Below are 24,479 nucleotides of genomic sequence, written 5' to 3'. Positions count from 1 at the left end.
GGCTAGGGAGAGAAAATCATGAGATGAAGGTCCCTGACTTTCGATGATGAAGCGAAGACAGTCGACTTCTGTACTTGCTGGGAGAGAACTGGGCCCGGGAGAGGGATCAGCGTGGGTTGTAGCTCCAGGACTAGGGGGTACCAGTTGCTCCGGGGCCACTTGGGAGCCACTAGGGCCGCTGTTCCTTTAAAAGTTCTCAGTTTGGAGAGGACTTTTAGCAGAAGGTTGGTGGGAGGGAACAGGTAGATCCTGGACCATCTGTTCCAATCCAGTGACATGGCGTCCACTGCTTCTGCCTTGGGGTCCTCGTACGGGGCCACATATCGAGGAAGTTGATTGTTGTCGCTCGTTGCGAAGAGATCGATCTGAAGTTCTGGGACTTGGTGAGAGATGAAGGAGAAGGATCTTGCGTCTAGAGACCATTCCGACTCTATCGGGCTTGTTCGAGATAGAGCGTCCGCCGTCACGTTGCGGAATCCTTGTAGGTGAACTGCAGACAGGTGCCATTTCTTCTTCTCTGCCAGACGGAAGATTGTTAGAAGCACCTGATTTATCTGGGGCGATCTTGAGCCTTGGCGATTGAGACATCAGACTACCACCGAGTTGTCCAGGGTCAGACGAATATGGATCGAGGGAGGCGGGGAGAGTTTCTTCAGAGTTAGAAGGACCGCCATGGCCTCCAAGATGTTGATGTGAAACGTCTTGAATAGGGGAGACCATGTTCCTTGAGCCTGTTTTTGGTGGGAGTGACCTCCCCAACCCTCCAGCGAAGCATCCGTGTGGATGTTGAGTGATGGAGGTGGGTGTTGAAGAGGGATGGACCTTTTCAGGGCCTTTGCTTCCGACCACGGCTTTAGGAGTAACCGAAGTCTGTTTGGGAGCCGTCTCTTGAGGTCTCTTCGAGCGATGGGTGCGGAACGTCTCCAGACTCCCGTGGCATCCTTTAGCTGTGCACGTAGCACTGGGTTTGTCACTGAGGCGAACTGTAGAGAGCCTAGAACTCGTTCCTGCTGACGTCTTGAGATCCGTTTGGATTTCAGCAGTCGCTTGCCAGACCCTGCTATTTCCTTCCTTTTCTTCTGGGGGATGGAAAGGCGGTGTGACTTAAGGTTCCACTGGATTCCTAACCATTGGAACTTCTGAGTTGGAGAGAGGCAAGATTTCTTTGTGTTTATCTTGAATCCCAGGTGTTCTAGGAACTGGGTAACTTTGTTGCAGGATCTTAAACAATCCTCGGGCGATGGAGCCCAGACCAGCCAGTCGTCGAGGTAGGCCATCACCTGGACGCCTCGGAGGCGAAGCTGTTGAACGATGGTGTCTGCCAGCTTTGTGAAGATCCGAGGGGCCACGTTGAGGCCGAAGGGCATGGCCCTGAAAGCATAGCTTTTCCTTTGGAGTCGAAATCCTAGGTAGGAGGAAGCGTGGTGGTTCATTGGAACGTGCCAGTAGGCATCCGCCAGGTCTATGGAGACCGTGTAGGAACCTTGAGGCAGAGGGGTCCTTATCTGTTGGAGAGTCAGCATCTTGAACTTGTTGTTTGCTATGAACTTGTTGAGGGGGGATAAGTCTAGAATGACTCTGAGTTTGTCGGAGTCCTTCTTGGGGACGCAAAACAGTCTCCCTTGGAACCTGGTTGACTTTACCCTCCTTATCACCTTCTTGTTCAAGAGATCTAAGACATATTCTTCTAGAAGGGGGTTTGATTGTTGGAAGAACTGCTGGAAGGTTGGGGTTGGTTGAGTCCAACTCCAGCCTAGACCCTTCTTGACGATGCTGTGTGCCCAGGGATCGAAGGTCCAACAATCCTGGAATTGGCGGAGTCTTCCTCCCACCGGAAGCACTTCATTGCTTCTGGTGTCCCGAGGGTTTACTGCCTCGGCCGCTAGCTCCCCTTCCTCCTCTGCCTCTGGAGGGACGGCGAGATGCGTCTCTGCCTGCACCTCTGTTTGAGCCTCTACCTTTGGGACGAAAGGTAGTTGACTGTTGCTCGAAAGCAGGGATGAAAACCGGCGACTGTGACAATACCGGTTGGGTGACCAGCTGAAAGGTCTGCTGTGGCTGAGCTTCCACTTGGGGAGTAGCGGATCCCGGAAATTGCCGTCTCTGTTGACGTTGCTGGGGTTTCGGCTTGGAGGATTTCCTTTTAGGCTGAGGGCCGTCGTCCTGAGAGGATTTCCTTTTCTTCGACATGCCCCACTTGTGGAGAAGGTTCCTGTTCTCCGTGGCGGCCTTGTCGGTGATCTCTTTCACAAGGGAGGAGGGAAAGAGGTGCTTACCCCAGATGTTGGAGGAAATCAGCCTCCGGGGTTCGTGTCTCACTGTGGCACTGGAGAACACGAATTCACGACAGGCTCTACGAGCCTTCGTGAAGCTGTACAGATCTTTTACGGTCGCCAAATGGGTTTTGGCGAGAACCATGTAGTAGTCAGGGACCCTAGTGTCACCGGCCATGACTTTGAGCTGTACCTGGAGGGACATGGATGCGGCGAGCCTTTCCTTCGTGTCATGTTCCCGACGAAGGAGATGGTCATTAAGTTTCGGGAGGTCTTCGTTAAACTGACGGCCAGCGACGTCAGGTTCTAGTTTTCCCACCATGAATGTATGCTGGACATCTTTCCAGTGTCGAACATCGGGGGGAGTAGTCAGGGAGAAGGGTCTGCACTCCTCCAGTGCAGGGCAAGGTTTTCCTTCTTCCACTGCCTTATGTACCGCAGTGAAGGCCTTTTCCAAGAAGGGGAGGGTCGCATCGTCTGGTGCGACGTAGGTAGGGTGCTTCTTGCTAAGCGCCGGAAGTTTTGAGCAGGTAAAACCCCTACTTTTTACTGTATTGGCCAGCATAGCCTGGGCCTTCGGGAGATCGAACACAATCACCTCCTTCGGTTCGGTCTCCTCTTTAGAGGCAGGTTCGGATCGAAGTCGGACGTAACAGTCCGGATAAGCCTCAGAGTTCGGGAAGAATTCCACTTCTTCCAGTACAATCGAGCCGATCTTCTCACTGATGAAGATCCTGCCTGTTGTAATTGGCATGTGCTCGGCATACCTCCAGGGGTTGGCATCCGAGCATGCCGGGAGGTCCTTAACCGAAATCCTTTTCGGCTGCTTTGAACTTCCCATGTTGGACCTGATGTACTCGTGTGTCTCACGGAGTTTCTTGTCCATAAGAGCCTCGAGCATTCGGAACATCTCCTGGGCGCTGGATGGGATGGGATCCGGGGTAGCGGAGGTAGACGGGAGTGATACGTCCGTCAGTGTAGGAGTCGGAGTGGGGGTGGAAGGTGGAGCGACCTCCTGCTCCGACTCAGTGTATTCCACCTGGTCTTCCTCATAGTCCAATTCGTCGCCCATGAGGTTCATCTCCGTGTTCTCCGACACTTCCGACATACGTTCCGCGTTGTCGGTATCCAAACGGCACTCTTGCATAGACTGGGCCATGACTACATCAGGTTCCACCGTTATCTGGACGGTGGGGATCTGATCCTTGGGGACCACAGAGTCTGGGGATGCCTTCGGGAAAAGCAAGGCCCTCAAGTCTTCGGTGGCAAGGTATGGTCCGGTTGCATTCTTTTGGAAGCCACGCACCCACTTGCGTAGCTTCTCTCAAGAAGCGTCCCTAACTTCCGTTGAGGGAGGATTATTGAACGCCTCGACCAGGCGGTCTTTGCAGACTGTACAGTTCTGCGGGTCCCAAAACTTCAGATCGCCTTTCTTGTTGGCGCAAGGGGCGTGGGTCCTACACGCCGTGTGCCCGTAGAAGTGCGGGCGCTTCACTCCACAGAAGCCGTGGTCGCATTTCAAGTACTCCTCCTGTAAGAGAAAGAGAACATGAGTATGGGGAAGTCATATCAATGACTTATATTCTAAAGTTAAATATTAAAAGGTTAATTTTTAACTTAATCTTAAGTGATATAAACATTGTGATGTTTGAGAGTGGAGAGGGAAATGAAGTAGATAGACACATACTCCGTGTAACCCGCCCGGCTGGTTACCGTAACCTTATCCATAGGCAATTTGTTTGTGACCGAGGACACAGGGTAGAATTCTCCATAGATTGCCAGGGAGGCAAAGGGAATTCTAGAAGGAATTGCCAAGGATATAAAACTGGGACTGAGACCACTCAGACCATTGAATTGGGGATGTAGAAAACCCCATAGGGTAACGGTTTCCGGCAACCAGCCGTGCTAAGATACACACAGCATGCTGGAAAATTGTGATATGCAAGAAGACAGCTCAGCTACTAAGAGAACGGTAAGACAATACCTATCTATTTATGTAGTCAAACCATCTGGTTGCAAGGTAGGGCTATCAGCATGTGTTGATAGCTAGGAGAAGGGGTGCAAGTCTCTTGGCGCCTCCGGAATGCACCGGCGGAACGCCGGAGGCCGCTCCAGCAGAGTTTCTGGCATTAGGGAAGACAAATAGAGAAGTCAAGAGAAATGCCAGGATGGCGGCACGCCGGCGGGAGGCGGCGGCTCCGACAGCCCAAGGTTGCCGGCTTGGTGACAGGGACAAGGGTGAGCTATAGCAGAACCGGACTGCCGGCAATGGATGCCGGCACGCCGGGGGCCGGTCCGATGGACGGACGACCGAAGGTAGGAGGTATGAGGGTAGGCCATCGGCTGTACGCCGACGGGAGGCGGCAGCCCTCCGGCACACGGAGGGCTGTCGGCCACGGGGGGCAAGGAAGGTGTCACCAAGGGGGTAGGTCGGTATCGCCGACAGTAGAGGCGGCAAGGGACCGGCACCAGGACAGTGAAAGAGACAGAAGGAGGGATGTAGGAGTACGGACACGAACCCCAAGGCATCCCACCTGAATGGGTGTACCCATGATAGGGGCTAGCCCTATCACCCAGTGGCAGGGAGCCGCAGGCGGCCGGGAGCCAGAGTAGCCCAAGGGAGGGCTAGGGAACACCCAAGAGGGGGAGAACCCCTGCGGACAAAACGCATCCAGTGGCTAACCCCATAGGACACTATGAAGGGTATATGTACCAGAGCGGACTGCTCACAGGGACTCAAGGTAGCCCTATCACTCCACCCTAAGGAGGAGTTGTAGGACAGGGGACAGATGGGTATAGGCTAACCTAAGTATAGGCTATGCCATACAAGAGATAGGTGGGGAGGGGAGAAGAAGAAGGGTCTTCCATAGGGGAGGTTCTGTACCAAAACGGCCACCAAGGAAGGGAGGACGATCCCTAGCCTAAGGTAGGCAGCCTGGCTGAGAACGGTGCATGGGTACCGTTTCAAGCAAGGCACAGAACTAGCTCCCCCCAAGCCTAACCTAGAGCAGGGATATTACACCCTGAACCAGGAAGGTTGGAAGACGTATCGCAATTGCAGGGAAGGTCAGGAACCTAGCCTCAGCAATAGAGGAAGGGCAGGCCGTTCCTCATTCTCGGACGCAACCCTAAGGGGGGATCATTCCCTTAGGGAGGACAGAGAAGCGATAGGTACTCTGATATGAGCTTGATCCCCTTACGTGGTAGGGGGAGCAAGGCTACACAGAGGGAATGCCCTAAGGCAGGGGGTGAAGGGAGCATATAGGGGTCCTACATTTAGGTTAGGTTAGAAAGGCACACTATCAAACCTACCCCCTATATGGTCCCTGAAGGCGAAAACACTTGCATCACAGTAAACAGTATCATAAAATAATGCCACTATCTTCATAACTTAACCTAGGATCACTGTAATATATCATGCATGAACACTGATGATAGGCACTCTGGCCTAGGGGCTAGGCTAGCGATCTGGTATGGGGTCAGGCGATGACCAATAAAAGAGCGTCAAAACAAGATATATAAAGTTCCTATCTATGAAGACTAAATAACTAATAGTATCGATTAGTTAATAAGGCCGGAAAAGCTGTTGAGGCTAGCTAAATAAGGCATGCAAGACAACAGCGACGCCATAAAATGGCGTGTCCGGTAGCAGCACAGCTCTGCCAAAAAACATAAAATATCTCGAAAAATAAAAGTTACTTTACGGTCAGAGCTTATTTAAACAATACTGGAACCTGGTACTCAACTTTCCAGAAGAAGGCGAGGCCGAGGGTAGAGACATGGCTATGATGCAAGTCGATAAAGTAAGCACAGGGAAAATCCGTCTTAGTAAGGCAAGCTACTATGCGAAGGATGAGGACGGACGTGACGTCATTTAACAATGGCGCCCGTTTGTTTATGTTTCGAGTACCAAAAGTAGCCACGGACGAGTATAGCTGTGGAACGGCTCCCCAACTATTCTCCGCCCGTACACATCGAAGTGTTAACTCTAGGTGGGGTGCAGATAGCTATGTGGCGCGTTAATACATGCGTCCCCTGTTGATATACGATGTCTTAAAGGGAAACCTTTAGGATACTCGCTCCAGAAGTTAGAATTCTGTGATAACCTGTGGTTAAATTCTCTGGGAATATCTAGTAGTTATTTACCCAAGGAAGCTACCAAAAAGGAACCTTCCCTCAGGACGCCATGGCTTGAGCCCAAAAAAACATTGTATTCCACACCGTAACGTGAAAAAAAACATAGGCTGGGGACGCCGTACCCAGGGGATCTACTGTAATCTACAGTACAGTATTTATAATTTTGGTACTTTGGTGAACAATCCAAAGGTCTGTATTTCAAAATGTAGTTTAAACAGTTTATCATAGTATTCTAGACAAGTAACCTAGACCAGGTTAGTGACCCTTAACCTCATTGCAATATTGGTACTTAAAATTATCCCTCTCTTTCCTTCAATTGTACCCCAAGGAAGATTCATAGAAATAAGCAGAATTTTAATAATAAAATTTCATATTTCAATACTCACCAGCTTTTCATATATATGCCCACCCTCCTCCCCACATACTCATACAATAGTATCTAAAGGAGGGATAATGTCAACTTTGAAACTAAAGACTACATTAACTGAAGCGGTTACTTTGGCTTTTCACCCTTACTGCTAGAAGATTCCAATAACTTGTTAAGTACATGTATTTATTAAAGTGAAAGATAATGAGAAAATTCTAAAATTTATGGGTATGTGTCAATTAAAACCAGGATTCTAGAGAAGAAGCAGTATGAACATCAAGTACTTATAGAAATAAGAAATGTTGTTATCAAAATTCTGTTTTTGTTGTTTTAATTTCAAATATTTGGCAGTCCTCAATGTTGTGTTTAAACAAACTCAGCAGTGCTATTTCAGTTAATTTATCAGTACACCTTATATTTTGCCATCAGAAAGCCTTCCAAGATCACAATGGCTTTCACAAAGGCTTTTGCTGGGGTTAATACAGTATAGAGTAAAGAAGTCCACTGGTGTATGATTATGTACTGGTCTTTACTTTATAGCCACAGATTATATTTCATTTGTTCACTTTCAGCATGGTGAATCAGTCTTAAACCAACTTGGGCGTATTGGTGGTGATTCTGATTTATCTCATCGAGGACGACAGTATGCTAATGCTATGGCAAAGTTTATTTCCACCCAAAACATTCCCAACCTTCGTGTATGGACATCTTGCATGAAGAGAACTGTTCAGACCGCTGCTGGTATTAGTGCACCCCAAGAGAGATGGAAAGCTCTGAATGAAATTGATGCTGTGAGTTCTTTTTATGAAATTTAAGTTTATGTATGATGCTATAGATTTGATAATGACAAATATGTTACTGTATATCTCTGCTGGAAAGTTAGTGTTAAAATGTTTTCATGTATGATTTATACTACTCACTTGTGATAATGAAATTACCATGATAGTTAACTTTTGAAATATTTGAGCTTTTCATATTTACTGTGTACATGTATTTAAATTTCTTTTACTTTACCTTTCTGCAGGGTATATGTGAAGGTCTTACATATGAAGAAATTCAAGAGCAGTATCCAGAGGAGTTTGCTGCACGTGATCAAAACAAATACTCATACAGGTGATTTTAATATGAAGTTGTTCTAACACTCATACAAACCCTATGCTATTTATAGGATTATCTTTCGGCGAAGTTGGAAGACTAGCCATTGAGATTTCAAGTGAAGTGGCAGTTACCCAGCCGCTAGGTGGGGGGGGGGGGGGGCGTGTTAATGGGATTGCCTGCTACCCCTCTCACTCGCACATCAGTGCATTCTTGCCACTTTTAATTTTGCCTTAGAGGAGAATTGACGTGTCCCCGCTCAGCTCCTCATAAAGTCCTGGCAATTGCCTTTATTCCTTTCTCTCTTTCAGGTGTGTGTGTTTCTTCTGCACCCGTATGCGGACTTGTCCCGGCCCTGAAGGTCGCACTTGTTGGACCTTCATGTGTAGTGGTGGAGACCGACCCGCATTCCTTATGTCCTAACTGTAGGGGGTGCCGCTGCGACCAGGAAGACACCTGTGATGAGTTTAGGAAGTGGTTTGCTTCCCAGTGGGAGAGGTTTAGGTGGAGGCACAAGAGGAAGTGCAAGAGGGATTCTTCTTCTTTGGGGTCTACCTTGACTCTCCGATCTCTTCCCGAAGATTCTGCTCGCTCGATCCCTTGTGAGGGTAGGTCGAGTAGAAGCGTAGACCGATTAATGCCAGGCCAACACCGGGGTTCCCGGGATGTTGCTGCCTCCCCTAGCGAAGCAACATTGCTCCTGCCCACGGCAGAGTCCTTTTCCTTATTTGAATTATACAGGTTTGGCCTTTGTTGGTTATCGCTGGGCTTCTGTCCAGGGCCTTGCTCGTAGACCTTCTTCAGCGTGGGGCCCAGAGGAATCCTTCTCCAGCGTCCAACGTAGTAGAAGTTCCTCCTGCTGCTGTGGAGATTGATGCTCTTGCTATCTGTGAGCTTCATTTCTTGCCTTCTCCTGCCTCTGCCAGCCTTGTGCGCCGTCCAGTTCAGCACTCTAGCTCCCCTGCCCAGTGCCGATCTTCTGCTGACGAGGAGTCCGCTCGCCATTCCAGGATCTCTTCGTCCTTTAGGGACCGCAGTCCCATGTTGCTGCTAGACGGTCACCTTCACCATCTGTCAGTTACCAGCGCTTTCTGAGAGATTGACGATCTGCTCGCCATCTACTTCCTGTGATAGATTCTCCTCTCATGATCATTACTCTCATGACCGACACTCTTTAGCTAGTAATCGTCACTCTTCTGATCGTCGTTCGCCATCACCTTCAAGACGACGCTCATTAGGAACTTCATGCTACTCTCACAAGTTCTCTGCATCCTGTGACTGCTACTCTTTAGTGAGTCACTCGCCATCGCGTCCCTCACCAGCTCATCGCCGACCTGGTACTAGATGTTAGTCCTCCAGAGGACGCTCTTTAGACCTAGTTACCTCAAAGCTTTCCAGCACGATGCTCACTGTCTCGCCACTCACCAGAGCGTCACTTACCAACTCGCCATTTGCCTACTGGTCGATCTTCTCACAGATCTCCTACGTGTCGTTACCCCTCGCATCACGCTACAGCGCGTCACACTCCAACGCGTCACAGTCTAATGCGTCGCTCTCCAATGCATACTCGTCATTCTCCAGCGAGTATTCGCCATTGTCCCTCGCTACATTTTTCGAGGATGTTTGCTAGACCTTCTTATGCTTGCTGACCATCTATCGCGTATGATTCCCGCTCAGATTTTGCTTATACACCCGGGACTTCACAACAGGATTCCCCTAGAGATCAACCTAACCCACATTAGGCACCGCCAACAAGAGGCAGATGGATTCGGAGAACTGCATAACAATTATGCGGGTTTTACTGTCTCTCCCGATTGCCCTCATAGAACCACCCACAAGGATTTACTACAGTAATGCCTGTACGCCTCGACCAAGGTAGGCTGTCTTCTTCCTCTCATTTTCAGGTTTCGAGAGATTGCTCCCCGAGGAAACACCCTTTGCAGTTCTCCCTACGAACACCCCTGACTTTTCAAAAATGGGAAAGCTGCCTACATGGTTCGACACCCTCATCAAGCTGTTGTAGATACTGTACGATGCACCGAGGACAGAAGACCATTCTCTCATCTTAGTCATCTATACAAAAACCCGTAGTGGTTTCCAGGATTCCTTTAGAGAGGTCATTCTCCTTCGCCTCTTCATCTTCTCCCTCTGATCCTAGGAAGAAGTCAGCTACTCTTAGAGCTCCGGAACCCGCTATGTTTATCTCTCCCATCAAGAGACCCCATGCCTCTGCGAGTGGAACTGCACCTGGTCAGCAGGATTTTTAACTATTGGAATTGATTCCGGTCATTCCAACCAAGAAAAGGAGATGGATGGTGAAACCCACAACTGTATGCCTCCGGCCAATCTCCACCATCCTCGGTTGACCAGAGACCTAGAATCACTTCGAGGGGTTAATCTTATGCTTTCGTTAGGCCTTTGTCTATAGAGGTCGTTTAGCCTGAACTTTGTCCCTTTTCCAGACCTCCTCCTCTTGCGCGAGGTTCAAGCTCTTACAGTACGACAGCATCCTCCCAGACCTTTACTGGAGGAATATGTACCGCCTCACAGGGAACCCAAAGATTCCAAGACAGTGTCCAAGAACTTGGGCACAGCAGTTCTCCTACAAGAGAGAGCTAAAGTTTCATCCCCAGTAGCGGGAACTTCCACAGGCGATGTCCTTTCAGTAAATGACCTTGACCCACCCTAGGCTTCTATGGATGAGAGCTTGGAGGTGGATGACGACTCAGACTATGGTAACGGAGACCTCCCTATGTACTGCTAGCCCTAAGTTTTGCTCAGAAGTAGAGCAGGAGGAGTCCAGGTACACCTTCTGGCAAGTTCTGGCTTGTATGAGTGGCATCAATGGGTTGTCCAATCCTTTGACAGCTCCTCAAGAAGACAAGGACACGATCCTAGACCATGTCTGTGGGACCCATTGACCTCCTAAGGCCAGTCCAGCCCTGCTCTGGTCAAAGGGATTGACTGCAGTGAGGGAGAAGGCATTCTCCTAGATTGCTAGCACATCTAGCTCCCTTCGAGCTGGCTATTCATCGAAGATCCTGCCTCTTCTTTTTGTCCTGCAGAGGAGGTATTATGAGGTCAGACGAGGCTCCCTCGGCTTTGCCTCTGGACACTTCTATGGAGGATCTCTCAAGAGGAGTTCCTTTTGAGAGACTTTAGGGGCTTTCAGCTTCCTCGGGATCAGAGATCCTAAATATAGAAGAGTCGTGAAGTATGCTATACAGGCTACCTTGTGGCTCGATCTATGGCTAGGGTCATTGGGCCACCTGGTTCGATTGGAGGACTGGTCCAAAGAATCAACAAGGAAATCTATGGAGACCTTTCTCTTGTCTGGCATCCGGACCATAGAATTTCTCGCCCACCAGATAGTGAACCTGTGGGTGAACGCAATGCTCAGGAGAAGGGATGCAGTGATTGAGAGGTTCCATAGGATGCAGTGATTGAGAGGTTCCATAGACAGCTTCCTAAGACGGAGATTTCCAGGCTCCGAAACTGAACTCTTGACGGATTGTCTTTGTTCAAGCTGGAAGAGATCGAGAGGACAGCTGACCGGTGGGGTAAGTCTAACCAGAACTCCCTCCTCGATAGGGCACTAACATCTAGGTTCCACAGTAGATCTCCTCACCAAACTCACGACCAGCAGGATGGCAGGGTCCTCAAAAGCTTGAGTACCGAATCAACCTTTTCCTGCCAAAAGACCCAAAGGGTTCCAAGCCCTCCAAAAGAGGTGGAGGTGGGCGGGGAAGCTTCAGAGGTCACTCCCGCTAGGGAGGGCAATCCTCTCATCTACCCACGGGTGGGGGGATGCCTGGAACGCCGCTGGCACAGGTGACAGCAGCATGGGACCGATCCTTGAACAATCTCCGTGGTTTGTTCAAGGTATTGCGTCCCATTCACTCAATTTCTCTCTCTACTGACCTGAGATCTATTTATGTCGAGCTCTTATGCGTCAGGATCAGCAAAAGAGCTGAAGTCCAGACCATGTTGGAGAAGGGCGCTCTCCAGGAAGTTCTCAATGGCGCCCCAGGCTTCTTCAGCTGACTTTTTCTTGTGAAAAAGGCGTCTGGAGGCTGCAGACCAGTCATCGAGCTCTCGGCTCTGAACAAGTTTGTCCTTCAGACTTCGTTCAAGATGTAGACGGCAGATACGGTCATCCACACAGTAAGACCCCAGGACGTCAAGTGCACTCTGGATTTCAAGGTCACATACTTTAAGATCCCAATCCATCTGTATTCAAGGAAGTACTGTATCTCGGAATCATCCATGAGAACAAGCAATACCGGTTCAAGGTGCTGTGCTTCAGTCTTTCCACAGCACCCCAGGTCCTCACGAGGGTGCTCTCCCTAGCGTCATTTTAGGCTCACAGGATAGGCATTTGTCTGTTAAGATACCTCAACGACTGACTGATCCTAGCAGATTCAGTGGCAACCCTTCTTCAACGCCGAGACAGATTTGTCGAGTTTTGTCAGGATCTGGGGATCCTGATAAATCCCGAGAAGTCATCCCTGCTCCCCTCACAGACTGGTATCCTCAGGCATGATGATGGACACCAATCTTCAGAAAGTTTTTCCATGAGACGACAGTATACGAAGGATAAGGGAGGTAGCGGCAAGCCCCTTCCTTAAACAAGAAGAGCTTCCAGCCCAAGAGTGGTTGTATCTCCTAGGTCACCTAGCATCCCTGGCTCGACTAGTGCCCAACGGTCGTCTAAGAATTCGATCCCTTCAGTGGCGACTGATGGCGAACCAGAGTCAGCACTTCTACTCCCCGGACACTCTAGTCCCCATGGGACCAAAACAACTACGGATCTTCGGTGGTGGATAACAGACGAGAACCTCCGCAGAGGCATAGATCTTCTCATCCTTCACCCGGAATTGATGCTTTATACAGACGCATCAAAAGATGGGTGGGGGCCCACATGCACCACACGGCCACAGGGCTATGATCTGAGTCTGAATGATACCAGCATATAAGTCTCCTAGAGATGAGGGCAGCCTTTCTAGCCCTCCAACAGTTCCTGGCCGGTCACTCAGCGGTGCTGATGAGCAACATCACAGTAGTGGCTTATGTAAACAAACAAGGCGGTACCTTTACGGAGCCCCCTTCACCATCTAACAGTAGAGATGTTATGATGGACAGAAGACAATTTGGTGTCCCTATCAGCTCGCTTCATTCCAGTCAAGAGGAAAGTTCTCGCCAACAATCTGAGCAGAGCAACACAGATAGTGGGCTCCGAATGGTCTTTGAATCATCTGATAGCCAAAAAATTCCTCACTTTGAGGGGTTCCCTCGATTGTGAACCTGTTTGCGACGTCCCTTAACTTCAGGCTCCTGCTCTACTGTTCCCCAGTCCCCGACCTTCATGCTCTCTGGCAAGATACATTCCAAACAACATAGGGACAACATTAATGTGTACGCTTTTCCCCCATCGTTTCTGATCCGAAGGGTGTTCAACAAGTCCAGAGTATCCAACAACCTGCTCATGACGCTTATAGCTCCACTATGGCATCACACAGAGTGGTACTCGGACCTTCTGCAGCTCCTAACGGAGCACCCAAAAGAGTTCCTTCCACGAGCAGATCTACTCTAATAACCACGTGCAAACATCTATCACAAGGCCGTAGTTTCTCTTCGTCTTCATACTTGGAGACTATCCAGCATCTCCTCTTACAGAGAGGCTTTCTGCAATAAGTTGCAAAAAGGATGTCTGGCTACCTACGAAGATCCTCAGCCTCGGTATACCAGAATAAGTGGACTGTCTTCTGTGGTTAGTCTCTCGACTCTATGCCAGTATTTTAATAATAGCGGAGTTCCTTGTATACCTTCGGGAGTAAAAGCTCCTTTCAGTTTCAGCGTTAAAATGCTATCGCTCGGCCTTGAATCTTGTTTTTAGACTTGAGTGAGTCGATCTTTCCTCTTTGTTGGAATTGTCTCTCCTCATACGAAGTTATGAGGTTACTTGCTCCCAGTCTGAAGTTAGACCTCCTCCTTGGAACGTAGTTCACGTCCTTCAGTCTCTGGATGGTGCTCCCTACAAGCTATTACGCCAGGCAGCAGATCGCCACCTCACTTTGAAGACAAGTGTTCCTACTTGCGTTGGCTTTGGTCAAGAGAGTTAGTGAACTTCATGGTCTATCCTACGACATCGTCCATTCAAGGGGATGGGGGAAGATAATTCTGAGCTTCATCCCTGAGTTTATTACCAAAACTCAAAATCCAGGAGTAGCGTATCTTAGATTCGAGTCCTTTCGGATTGGAGTCCTCATTCTGTAACTGATGATCCAGCTCAACTGTTACTTTGCCCAGTGAGGAGTTTGAGGTACTACCTTAAACACACTGCAGCAGCTCGCCACCGAGTGTCAGCGTTTTTCGTCGGTACGGGGCCGGTCAAGAGGAGGGTCACGTAGAACACCATTGCAGCTTGGGTTTGCAGGGTCATTGATCTTGTTGTAAATTCATACCCTCCTCATGCTCGTCAACTGAGAGCTCACAACATCAGGGGCATTAGTACGTCCCTGGTTTTTAAACACAACTATTCTGTGGCGCAGAACGTGTGGAACCGTCAAACGACCTTCACACCCCACTACTGTACCAGCAAGACGTGTGTAGCGGAACATCCTTTCTCCATCAGTCCTTTGGTGGCTGCACAATAAGTGGTTTAATATACCTCAAGCTCCTTGGTGGAGAAGTAGCAGATAGTCGAGGGCATTGGTTACCCGGGATTAGTCTGGGATGAATGTATTAGAATGACTGGTTCTCTTCTTTCCTTCATCTTCTCTCTCTCCTGGGTTCACAGCAGGATGAGTCCTCTGCACGCTAGCCTCACCTATCTGTAGGTAATAACCATTTCCCTTGTGTAACTTAGTACAGGTATATCTCACCTTATGTCGGTAATGGGTTCCAGGAGAGGTGACTCATGTTGAAAAATGACCTAAGTCGAATATACTTGTCTCTGAATTTACTTTTCTCTAGGCTAAACCTCAAATAACCATTCCCAGTTCTGTATCTTATTTGTAAATGTAATTTAAATAATATATGGTTAATCTATTTAAGCTTACAAACAAATTTTAGATTTTAATTTAGTACCGAATAAGTAATATAATTTTACGAATAAATGTACATCAGTAGTTGTAGATGTTTATAATTTCGCCTGTTTATAGAACATCGTGGGCTGTTTATTTGGGAATGTAGTTTGCTCTAAGGTAGTATAAAATAGAAAGATTTTGGAAAGTTAAATAAGAGATTAAGTTATTATTATTTTGCGATAGTATAAAGTAAACTTATTTGTTACATTCATATGTACATTCAATATCTTAGTTTACATTGCGCAGCCCACATAGATAGCTGTGGATCGTCAGCAATAACAGCTGATTCGTCTGTTTTTGGTTGTTGTTGTTGTCCTTAATCGATGCGCATTTTAGTAGACTGGTCGAGAGTTCATTATACTGTGCTGCTTTTTTCTTGAAGGATTACGTAATAGGGAGTTAAATCATATCAACAATACTCGGTTAACTATATGTGAGTATAATCGTGATACCTTTGGGACCTTGAAAACATCTGACACAAAACCAAAAAAAAAAAAATCCGTAATTACTGTTGTTAAAATACATCTTGCATTGATAATAGAAAAGTAAAAGAAATTATTAAACGAAGTTCAGATAAGCAGGATTATTTTAGACATCTTTCAGTACATATAAAGTTACGCTGTCGTCTAAAGCTACAGATCAGCGGATGAAATGGAATAACGTTTTAATCCCAGTCTACGATCGAACATTGATTTAAGTGAAGTAAAAGTTTATTTTATTATTATTATTATTATTATTATTATTATTATTATTATTATTATTATTATTTTTATTATTATTATTATTATTATTATTATTATTACTTGCTAAGCTACAAACCCTAGTTGGAAAAGCAGTATGCTATAAGCCCAGGTGCCCCAACAGGGAAAATAGGCCAGTGAGGAAAGGAACACAAAGAAAAATAAATTATTTTAAGAACAGTAACAACATTGAAATATATATTTTCTATATAAACTATAAAAACTTGACAAAACAAGAGGAAGAGAAATATGATAGAATAGTTTGCCAGAGTGTACCCTCAACCAAGAGAACTCTACCCAAAGACAGTGGAAGACCATGGTACAGAGGTTATGGCACTACCCAAGACCAGAGAACAATGGTTTGATTTTGGAGTGTCCTTCTCCTAGAAGAGCTGCTTACCATAGCTAAAAGAGTCTTCTACCCATAACAAGAGGAAAGTAGCCACTGAAAAATTACAGAACAGTAGTTAAAACCTTGGGTGAAGAGGAATTATTTGGTAATTTCAGTGTTGTCAGGTGTATGAGTACAGAGGAGAATCTGTAAAGAATAGGCCAGACTATTCGCCGTGCGCGGACGGGATGCCGAATGCATTTTTGCCGAAGGACAAGAAGCAGAAGCCAGGAAGCCGAACGGACAGAATGCCGAACAGACATAATGCCGAAAGGACACAATGCCTAACAGACGTTAAGTCGAACGGACAAAATGCCGAATACTGCTACGACTAAATGTAATTATAAGCAAATATATATATTTTTTTTCCTTTAGTCCAGTAAGAAAATCAATGATTATTTTTTTTCTATTCAGAACACCTGTAAAAGACAAAAGGACGTAGGCCTGAAATAAAAGTAAAATGCTTGATAATCATTTTATTTCTACAATATACTACATACAATATGTGTTTATTTAAAAGATAAAATGTGTCGGCTGGGTTAAAAAAAGTTAAAAACCTACATAGTATAATGTATAAGAGAAAAAAAGAATATTTAAAAATTGTGAGCTAAAGACCGTAAAAAAGTTAATCCTTCATCCTTATCATAAGAACAAAATATGGATTTTATCCTATCGTTAATGGCATCGTATTTCTTGTTAAGTCGTGTTATATCAATCCCTGCAAAAGCTTGTTCAATTAGAATTTCATTACATGCTTGTTCATTTCTGATAACCTTTAGTAATTTGGCGAATGTTGGATGCGTTATGTTGATTCTCTTTTTAAATGCCTGATGCCAGCCTTCAAGGGAATTGTTTGTTCTCGGTAAATCATTATTAACGCGAGTGTGAACAGACCACAAATCAACATCAAACAGTGGTTTCCTCCTTCGACCTCGCTGGATTATCCCTAACCATGTACTTTCAAAGTAAACCAAAAAATCACTTAACAATTCATCCGTTTCAGCATCTAAGATATTTACCAATTCGTTAAATAATTCATGTACATCTGCGGGTGGAACGAAGGCAAGTGCTTGTAACTGCTTGATAAAAAGTGCGTTATTGGGTTCAACATACCACTGCTGTAGACCACAAGACTGGATGTTTCGCCATAAACATTGGCCAAAATAAAAAAAACAACCTGATAAAAATGTATTAGGAAAGTTTTTTTTAATGCTATTTATTGTTGCTCTTTCGAAATCAACAGTTATTGAATCAGGATCCTGAACACCTTTGCTTTTTAAAAATCCAAAAATTTCGTCATACGTTTTTTCTTCTTTGTTACTAGCAATACAATATACCAGTGGCAAGGTTTTATTTTTTGAAACAATGGCATGTAAAGTATAAAGCTGCTTGCCTAAAGGAGCGGAGTCAAATGTGCCATCGGCAAACCATGCTCGTTTTTTAGATAATAATTCCAAGTTAGTTTCTGTCGATAAAATTGTAACGGAGGTGGTTTCATAAAGACGAAAATTCTCGCCACGGCTTGTCTTATCCAAGTCTTCACTTTCTTCATTCTTTCTTGCTCGTCTTACCATTCTTGCAAGTGTTTCTCTTTTAGGTATAGAACCAGCAATGCTGAGTGGCAGTTCTTCCAAGACTTTATTAATTATGCGGCTTGTTACCTCTTCTGTTTGTTCTGCTGAATTCTTCATTACAACCAAAGATTTTAAAATTATATTATGAGCACCGTCAGGAGGATGTGAATGTTCTGAAGCCTGTCCATGTTCGACATCACTAATCGTTCTAATTCTTGCATTGCACTCTTTTCGTCTCTCACATCTCCAGTAAGTAGTTGCTTTAACAGTTTTATCGACAACGTATGAATATCCATTATGAAGTAACTTTCGGCCACCACGTCCTGTCTTGGTAAATTCCATGGTTAAACTGGCTTTTTTAAACAAATAAATTCCATAGTGAAATTCGAGTAAAGGAAAAAAATATAAATATAAATAACTACAGAGCATGAATAGTAAACTAGCATATTGTTACTTAAAGAAGTAGTTAAATAGTAATTATCAAATTAGTTAAAAGTTAAAGTTGGAAGAAGAAAACAATCTTAAATACGGTATTTTCTTATTTTTTTATCCATTAACGATACTTATCATTTACATAATAATTTTCTTTTTTATTTATGGCTGAAAGATTAAGTGATTGAAAGAATGAATAGATAAATGAAAGAAATCATTTATCAATTTGCAAGAGAGATATTTATATAGAGTATATAAAAAGAGATATAGTCATTATTCGGCATTTTGTCCGTTCGACTTAACGTCTGTTAGGCATTGTGTCCTTTCGGCATTATGTCTGTTCGGCATTCTGTCCGTTCAGCTTCCTGGCTTCTGCTTCTTGTCCTTCGGCAAAAATGCATTCGGCATCCCGTCCGTGTACCCTATTCGCTGTACGTGTAGGCAAAGGGAAAGTAACCAGAGATAAGGATCCAATGTAGTATTGTCTGACCAGTCAAAAGACCCCATAACTCTCTAGCGGTAGTACCTCAACGGGTGGCTGGTGCCCTGGCACTTTCTAAAGAAACTAAGATATCTGTTAAATCTGTTCTATTTGTGTATAGTAAGGCACCTGAGAGAGAGAGAGAGAGAGAGAGAGAGAGAGAGAGAGAGAGAGAGAGAGAGAGAGAGAGAGAGAAACATAATCATATGATACCTAATAATAATTGCTATAAACGAAGTATATGAAAACTTTATTTGATAAAAAATAGGTGCTGATGTAGTTTATATTGAAAGATCTAAAAAAATTATACTTTGTTATTCGCAATAGTCTTGAGATCATCTGATCACAACTATAGATAAAACAGTAATTGTTGATTGTTAAGTTGCACTTGAAATTAAGAAAATATGAAAATGTATTTTCGTATGATTTTATATACTTTTACTCCTATTTATTGTACAACAAACTGATTTTGAGCAAAGCAAAAAATCTATTTTTGGGTGAGATGGCCATGTTGTCCTGATGGAAGGTTCCTATAAGTAGCTTTCTAAGGGATATTTGCTACAGTGATATTCCCAGAGAATTTACCTTTAGGTCTCCAGAATTCTAACTCCTGGCGCGAATATCCTCAAAATTTCTGTTAAGGATATCTCATAAATCAGGGGACGTATATCTTGATACGGCACAAAATTTCTGTTAAGGATATCGCATAAATCAGGGGACTTATATCTTGATACGACACATAGCAATCTTCACCCCGAATAGCGTTTTCGCTTTGAGGGGGAAAGTGGCGAAAATAGAAGGGGAGCCGTTATCAAGGTACCCCTCCTCCCGTACTACTACTGAGTATCTAGATGGCGCTGTATGCAAGATAGCGCGCTATTCCTTGTAGTGTTGAGCATCGTGCTACAGATATAGTAATTTCGGGAGGGATCCTGCCAAGGCCTTTTCTGTAGAAAAGGAGAGCGGGTCCATCAGGACAACATGGCTATCTTTCCCAAAAATAGATTTTTTTGCTTCGCTCAAAATACGTTTTTTAGGCTCAAGCCATGTCATCCTGATGGAAGCTTACCAGAGAATTACTAGAAAGTACTGTATCTGTGGATTTTTAAAGTGCCTTAACCTTGGGACAATTTTTCCTCTGGTCATCCAGACTATAGAGACATATGACGTTAGCATTATACGTCATTACTGCTAAACATAAACCATGTTAGTGCTTCCTGCTCCCTGCAGGGAAGAGTCATACTAGACGTAGGAAAGGAGGTCTCAAGGTTTGCATATAGTATATGAACAAACATAGTATCAACTTCATACAGGTCTCACTGTTTGTATAACGAATTGGACCAAATATTACTAGATAATGTTTGTATCACATATAAGAACAAAGGTATTAGCTATACATATTGTTCATAAGTAAATATATGCAGTTTTATTAAAGGGTAAGAAAACTCTTGATATATTTTATTTCGGGGCTCCTCCTGTGCCGCCCATTTGTAAGGTATATAACTGCTATATATTACCAGAGAAAAAATTGCATAGGAATGCCAGGTTGAACCCAGCTCGTTCACCTATATAAGGTGTCGGTATAATATACTGGGGCGTGATAATTCACAACCAGAGGTCTCGCACCATTTAGATATCTCCTCTTCAAAACCCCCGCCACAGCGAGGTGCCGTTCAACACTACTACCACCAACCCAACCCACGCCAGTGACGTTACTCCTTATTTAGCACCGCTTTCGTTCAACTGTGATTTTTGGTTGCAGTGTTTTGGTAAATTTTCTCATTTCTTTGTGCAGATGTCGGATTCCCTGGTCTCTCCATCTAAGTTAAGTACCAGATCTATGAGTTTTGAGCTTTTGGGGGTAGCATTGCCATTACTTTTAATTTTATTCGAGGTTTTGAATTTTTCCTCTTGTCGGACCGCTCGCGGCTCCCTTGCTGGCTTGCTACCTCCTTCGCTCGTTCTTAACGTATTACAATTGGTCTTCCATACTGATTGTTTTTCGTTTCGAACCTTATTTTGGAGTTTTTCTCACCGATTACACCTCATCATTGTGCTTTTGGATATTATTTTGATGTTTTATGATATTATTCTACGTATCATAGTTTTGAACTCGGTTGGCAAGCCTGCCTCGGGCATGGTCTAGTTGGTTTCGCTACCGCATTAAGTGTTTATATTATTATATTGATTTTTATGAATAGAACTTACCTGGCAGTTATATATATATATATAGCTGATATCTCTAAATCGGCAGAATTTTTCAAAACGAGGCAACCGCCTTGTGGTGGTTGGGAGGTAGGTGGTTACACCCGTCACAGGGTGGTACAAGGAATCATTCCCGTGTCCAAGACTTCAGTTCATCTCTGCCGGCTGGATCGAAAACATCGTCGGTCCACCATTGAGAGTTTTTCGAATAATTTTCCGTTCTTTACTTTTTTGGACTTCGTTTGGTGAAGTACACTGATTTAGGGATTAGGCAATCGTGTTTGGTTATTATTATTGTACTATTTACTTTGTTTATCATGAGTGAAAACTTAATTTTCGTGTTTGTGCGAGTGATGTATGCAAGGTGAGGTTACCGAAAGTGTCGGGTGATCCTCACAGTTTGTATGCAGGGGATTTGCACTATATTTTAGGTGCAAAGTTTTTAATCCTGATGACGGAAATACGTTCCGCCAACTCTATGACGTCACAGTCGTGTGACGTAATCTTCATTGTATGACTTGCAAATTCTCTTTATTTGTTTTTTCATGTAAAGAATGGGAGGAATTCCACTTATACAAGTTTTTTAACTTTTAATGTAAAATTTTAAAGAAATATTTGTCCATTTAGTATTCGTTCTTTAAATCATTGATCTAATTTCATAGATTAAATAGAACTAGCGTATGGTTAATTTATGCTGTTAGTTCTCGTTACTATCGATGCAGTCCCAACATGCCTTGGTAGCGTTCTTTTCGATATGGGAATTAAAGTGTTGGCTATAATACTCCAACAACAACGATATGGGAATTCTAGTTTTAGTAGTATTTTCATTTATATGTTCCTATTGTTTACATTTATATATATAGATACGTTATTGCTATATCTGTTCCTTTTATCATTACAACTCGCTTGTTTTTGAAAACCCATTGAATTAATTGTGGATTACATTTGTTTTCCCATTTTCTGTTCATTTTAATCTTTAATGTATAACTTTCCCGGCGTTTGTATGTAACTACCGGGTAGGTATTTATGACATTTAATTTTACCGGTGGTTATATGTAACTACCGGGTGAGTGTGTTCAACATTTATTTTTAATCTCAACTCTTGCCCGGTGGGTTTTCTTTTTGTGACCGCCGGGTAAGTATGTTTGAAAGTTTATTTTATTATGGAAATGTCAGTTTAATATTTTATAAAAATATTTTGTTACAGTTTATATAGCAAGTATTAGAGACGATATTGCTTTCTCTTTCAAGCCCGTGGCAGCAGAATAAGTTCTCTCACAACGGGCAGGACTAATTATGGTCTTTTCTGTAAGAGTTTAATAGTGCAAGTTTCAGTGCTAAATTAGGCATTGGATTCATTCAGCACAGTGGACGTCGTTTTTCCTAGCCTTAGACCTCTTCCAAGCTCCCCGGCCCATGGGAGAAGGAACGTCGATATGCGAAAGGAAACGAGAGGCGTTAGCTCACGAGCAAACTCCCTCGCGAGCGTTCCTGTTAACGTTCCCGAGAATGCTCGCCCTTGCCATGGGAAAGCAAAGAGCGTTGCACGTTAAGTTTCTTACACTGCTTTTAGAGTTTTGCATTGCATCACTTTTGATTTTAATGGCAATACTATAAGTCATAGATATTCGCTGATAATATCAATGCTTACAAACCATCATTGACTCGGTTTTTGTCCCAGAGCGCCAGTCGGCCTTATGAACCCTCTGGTCGGAACCGAACGCGCCGAGCGGCATAATGAATATCATTTTGCCTTAACGCTCGGTGCTAAGTCTTTCAAGACAGGACGAATGCAGCCTTGTCTTTCAGGGGGAATACAGCCTCGTCTTTCAGGGGGAATGCAGCCTCGTCTTTCAGGGCGAATGCAGCCTCGTCTTTCAGGGAGAATGCAGCCTCGTCTTTCAGGACGAATGCAGCCTCGTCTTTCAGGACGAATGCAGCCTCGTCTTTCAGGTCGAATGCAGCCTCGTCTTTCAGGTCGAATGCAGCCTCGTCTTTCAGGACTAATGCAGCCTCGTCTTTCAGGACGAATGCAGCCTCGTCTTTCATTGCGAGTGCAGCCTCGTCTTTCAGGGGGAATGCAGCCTCGTCTTTCAGGGCGAATGCAGCCTCGTCTTTCAGGGCGAATGCAGCCTCGTCTTTCAGGACGAATGCAGCCTCGTCTTTCAGGTCGAATGCAGCCTCGTCTTTCAGGACTAATGCAGCCTCGTCTTTCAGGACGAGTGCAGCCTCGTCTTTCGGGGCGAGTGCAGCCTCGTCTTTCGGGACGAGTGCGGCCTCGTCTTTCGGGACGAGTGCGGCCTCGTCTTTCGGGACGAGGGCGGCCTCGCCTTTCGGGACGAGGGCGGCCTCGCCTTTCGGGACGAGGGCGGCCTCGCCTTTCGGGACGAGGGCGGCCTCGCCTTTCGGGACGAGGGCGGCCTCGCCTTTCGGGACGAGGGCGGCCTCGCCTTTCGGGACGAGGGCGGCCTCGCCTTTCGGGACGAGGGCGGCCTCGCCTTTCGGGACGAGGGCGGCCTCGCCTTTCGGGACGAGGGCGGCCTCGCCTTTCGGGACGAGGGCGGCCCCGCCTTTCGGGACGAGGGCGGCCCCGCCTTTCGGGACGAGGGCGGCCCCGCCTTTCGGGACGAGGGCGGCCTCGCCTTTCGGGACGAGGGCGGCCTCGCCTTTCGGGACGAGGGCGGCCTCGCCTTTCGGGACGAGGGCGGCCTCGCCTTTCGGGACGAGGGCGGCCTCGTCTTTCGTTCAGAAGTCAAAGTTCTCCATGGAGACATCAAAATCTTTGGAGAAGAGGGGAGCAGACCTTTGGTCAGTACTTCTTCTGAAGGAGGATTACTTTTTCCTTTTATAGGGAAACCTCCTTTAGTTTTTAGCTACAACGATTCTCTCTCCCAGTTCTAGAGAGGAGTCTAAGTGGCAGGCTATGCAATCAAACTTTATCTGAGGTTTGTTTACAAGAAAGAACGGGTGTAGAATGGGTCAGTTTCGGGCTGTGTGTTTTGGTCTCAGCTCCGCCCCTCTAATGTTCACGTAACTTTTGCTTAATGTAGCAGAATACTGCACTCAAGAGAAATCAGAGAGTCCCTGTATCTAGATTTTTAGATAACGTTGAGCCTATCAAATAATTAGGTCTTCCTGTCAACAAGAAGAGAGTCTTCTGACACCAGGACGCTCAGCACTACGACTTATAGAACGTTCAGCGTCTCGCTCTGTTAACCTCTCGGCTCCACGTCTTACAGGCTCCACGTCTTACAGGACTTTCGGCACCACGTCTTACAGGACTATCGGCGCCACGTCTTGCAGGACGATCGGCACCTCGTCTTTCAGGACACTCGACGTCGAAGTTCTAGCATGAAGCATGACTTTGAACATGAGAATCTAGGACTTCGTGATGACACTAGTCGAATCGTATGTCGAGATCAAGGACGCCTTCGTTCTGATCTCTTGGATCTAGAAAGGAGGTTTGTTCGAGGGCAGGAAACATCGGGGCAAACATGCTCAGCAGGAAGAGACTTCTTTTTCCCTCAGAATGGTCTCTCAACCCGCAAGTCTGTCAGTCTCTGGATGTTGTGGGGCAGACCTGTAACAGACCTTTTTGCCTCCAACTGGAAGAAGAGGATCCCCTACTGCTGCTCCCTACTCCCGGACGAGGAAGCTGTAGCAGTGGACTCCTTCTTGATGGATTGGACGGGGGTG

General features: G+C 45.6%; 1 protein-coding gene across 5 annotated transcripts in view; it reads left to right on the top strand.

The window, feature by feature from the left end:
• LOC137653593 (6-phosphofructo-2-kinase/fructose-2,6-bisphosphatase 1-like) overlaps window positions 1-24,479 on the top strand; it is a 388,947-nt gene that overhangs the window by 187,888 nt on the left and 176,580 nt on the right. For all 5 annotated transcript variants that reach the window (XM_068387128.1, XM_068387127.1, XM_068387124.1 and 2 more), the window contains exons 7-8: window positions 7,350-7,568; window positions 7,802-7,890. In XM_068387128.1, coding sequence (XP_068243229.1) covers window positions 7,350-7,568; window positions 7,802-7,890 — 308 coding nt within the window. The remainder of the gene's footprint in view (window positions 1-7,349; window positions 7,569-7,801; window positions 7,891-24,479) is intronic.

The sequence above is a fragment of the Palaemon carinicauda genome, chromosome 14, assembly GCF_036898095.1.
Source record: "Palaemon carinicauda isolate YSFRI2023 chromosome 14, ASM3689809v2, whole genome shotgun sequence".
Classification (NCBI taxonomy): Eukaryota; Metazoa; Arthropoda; class Malacostraca; order Decapoda; family Palaemonidae; genus Palaemon; species Palaemon carinicauda.
This window is presented reverse-complemented; position numbering and strand designations above follow the sequence as displayed.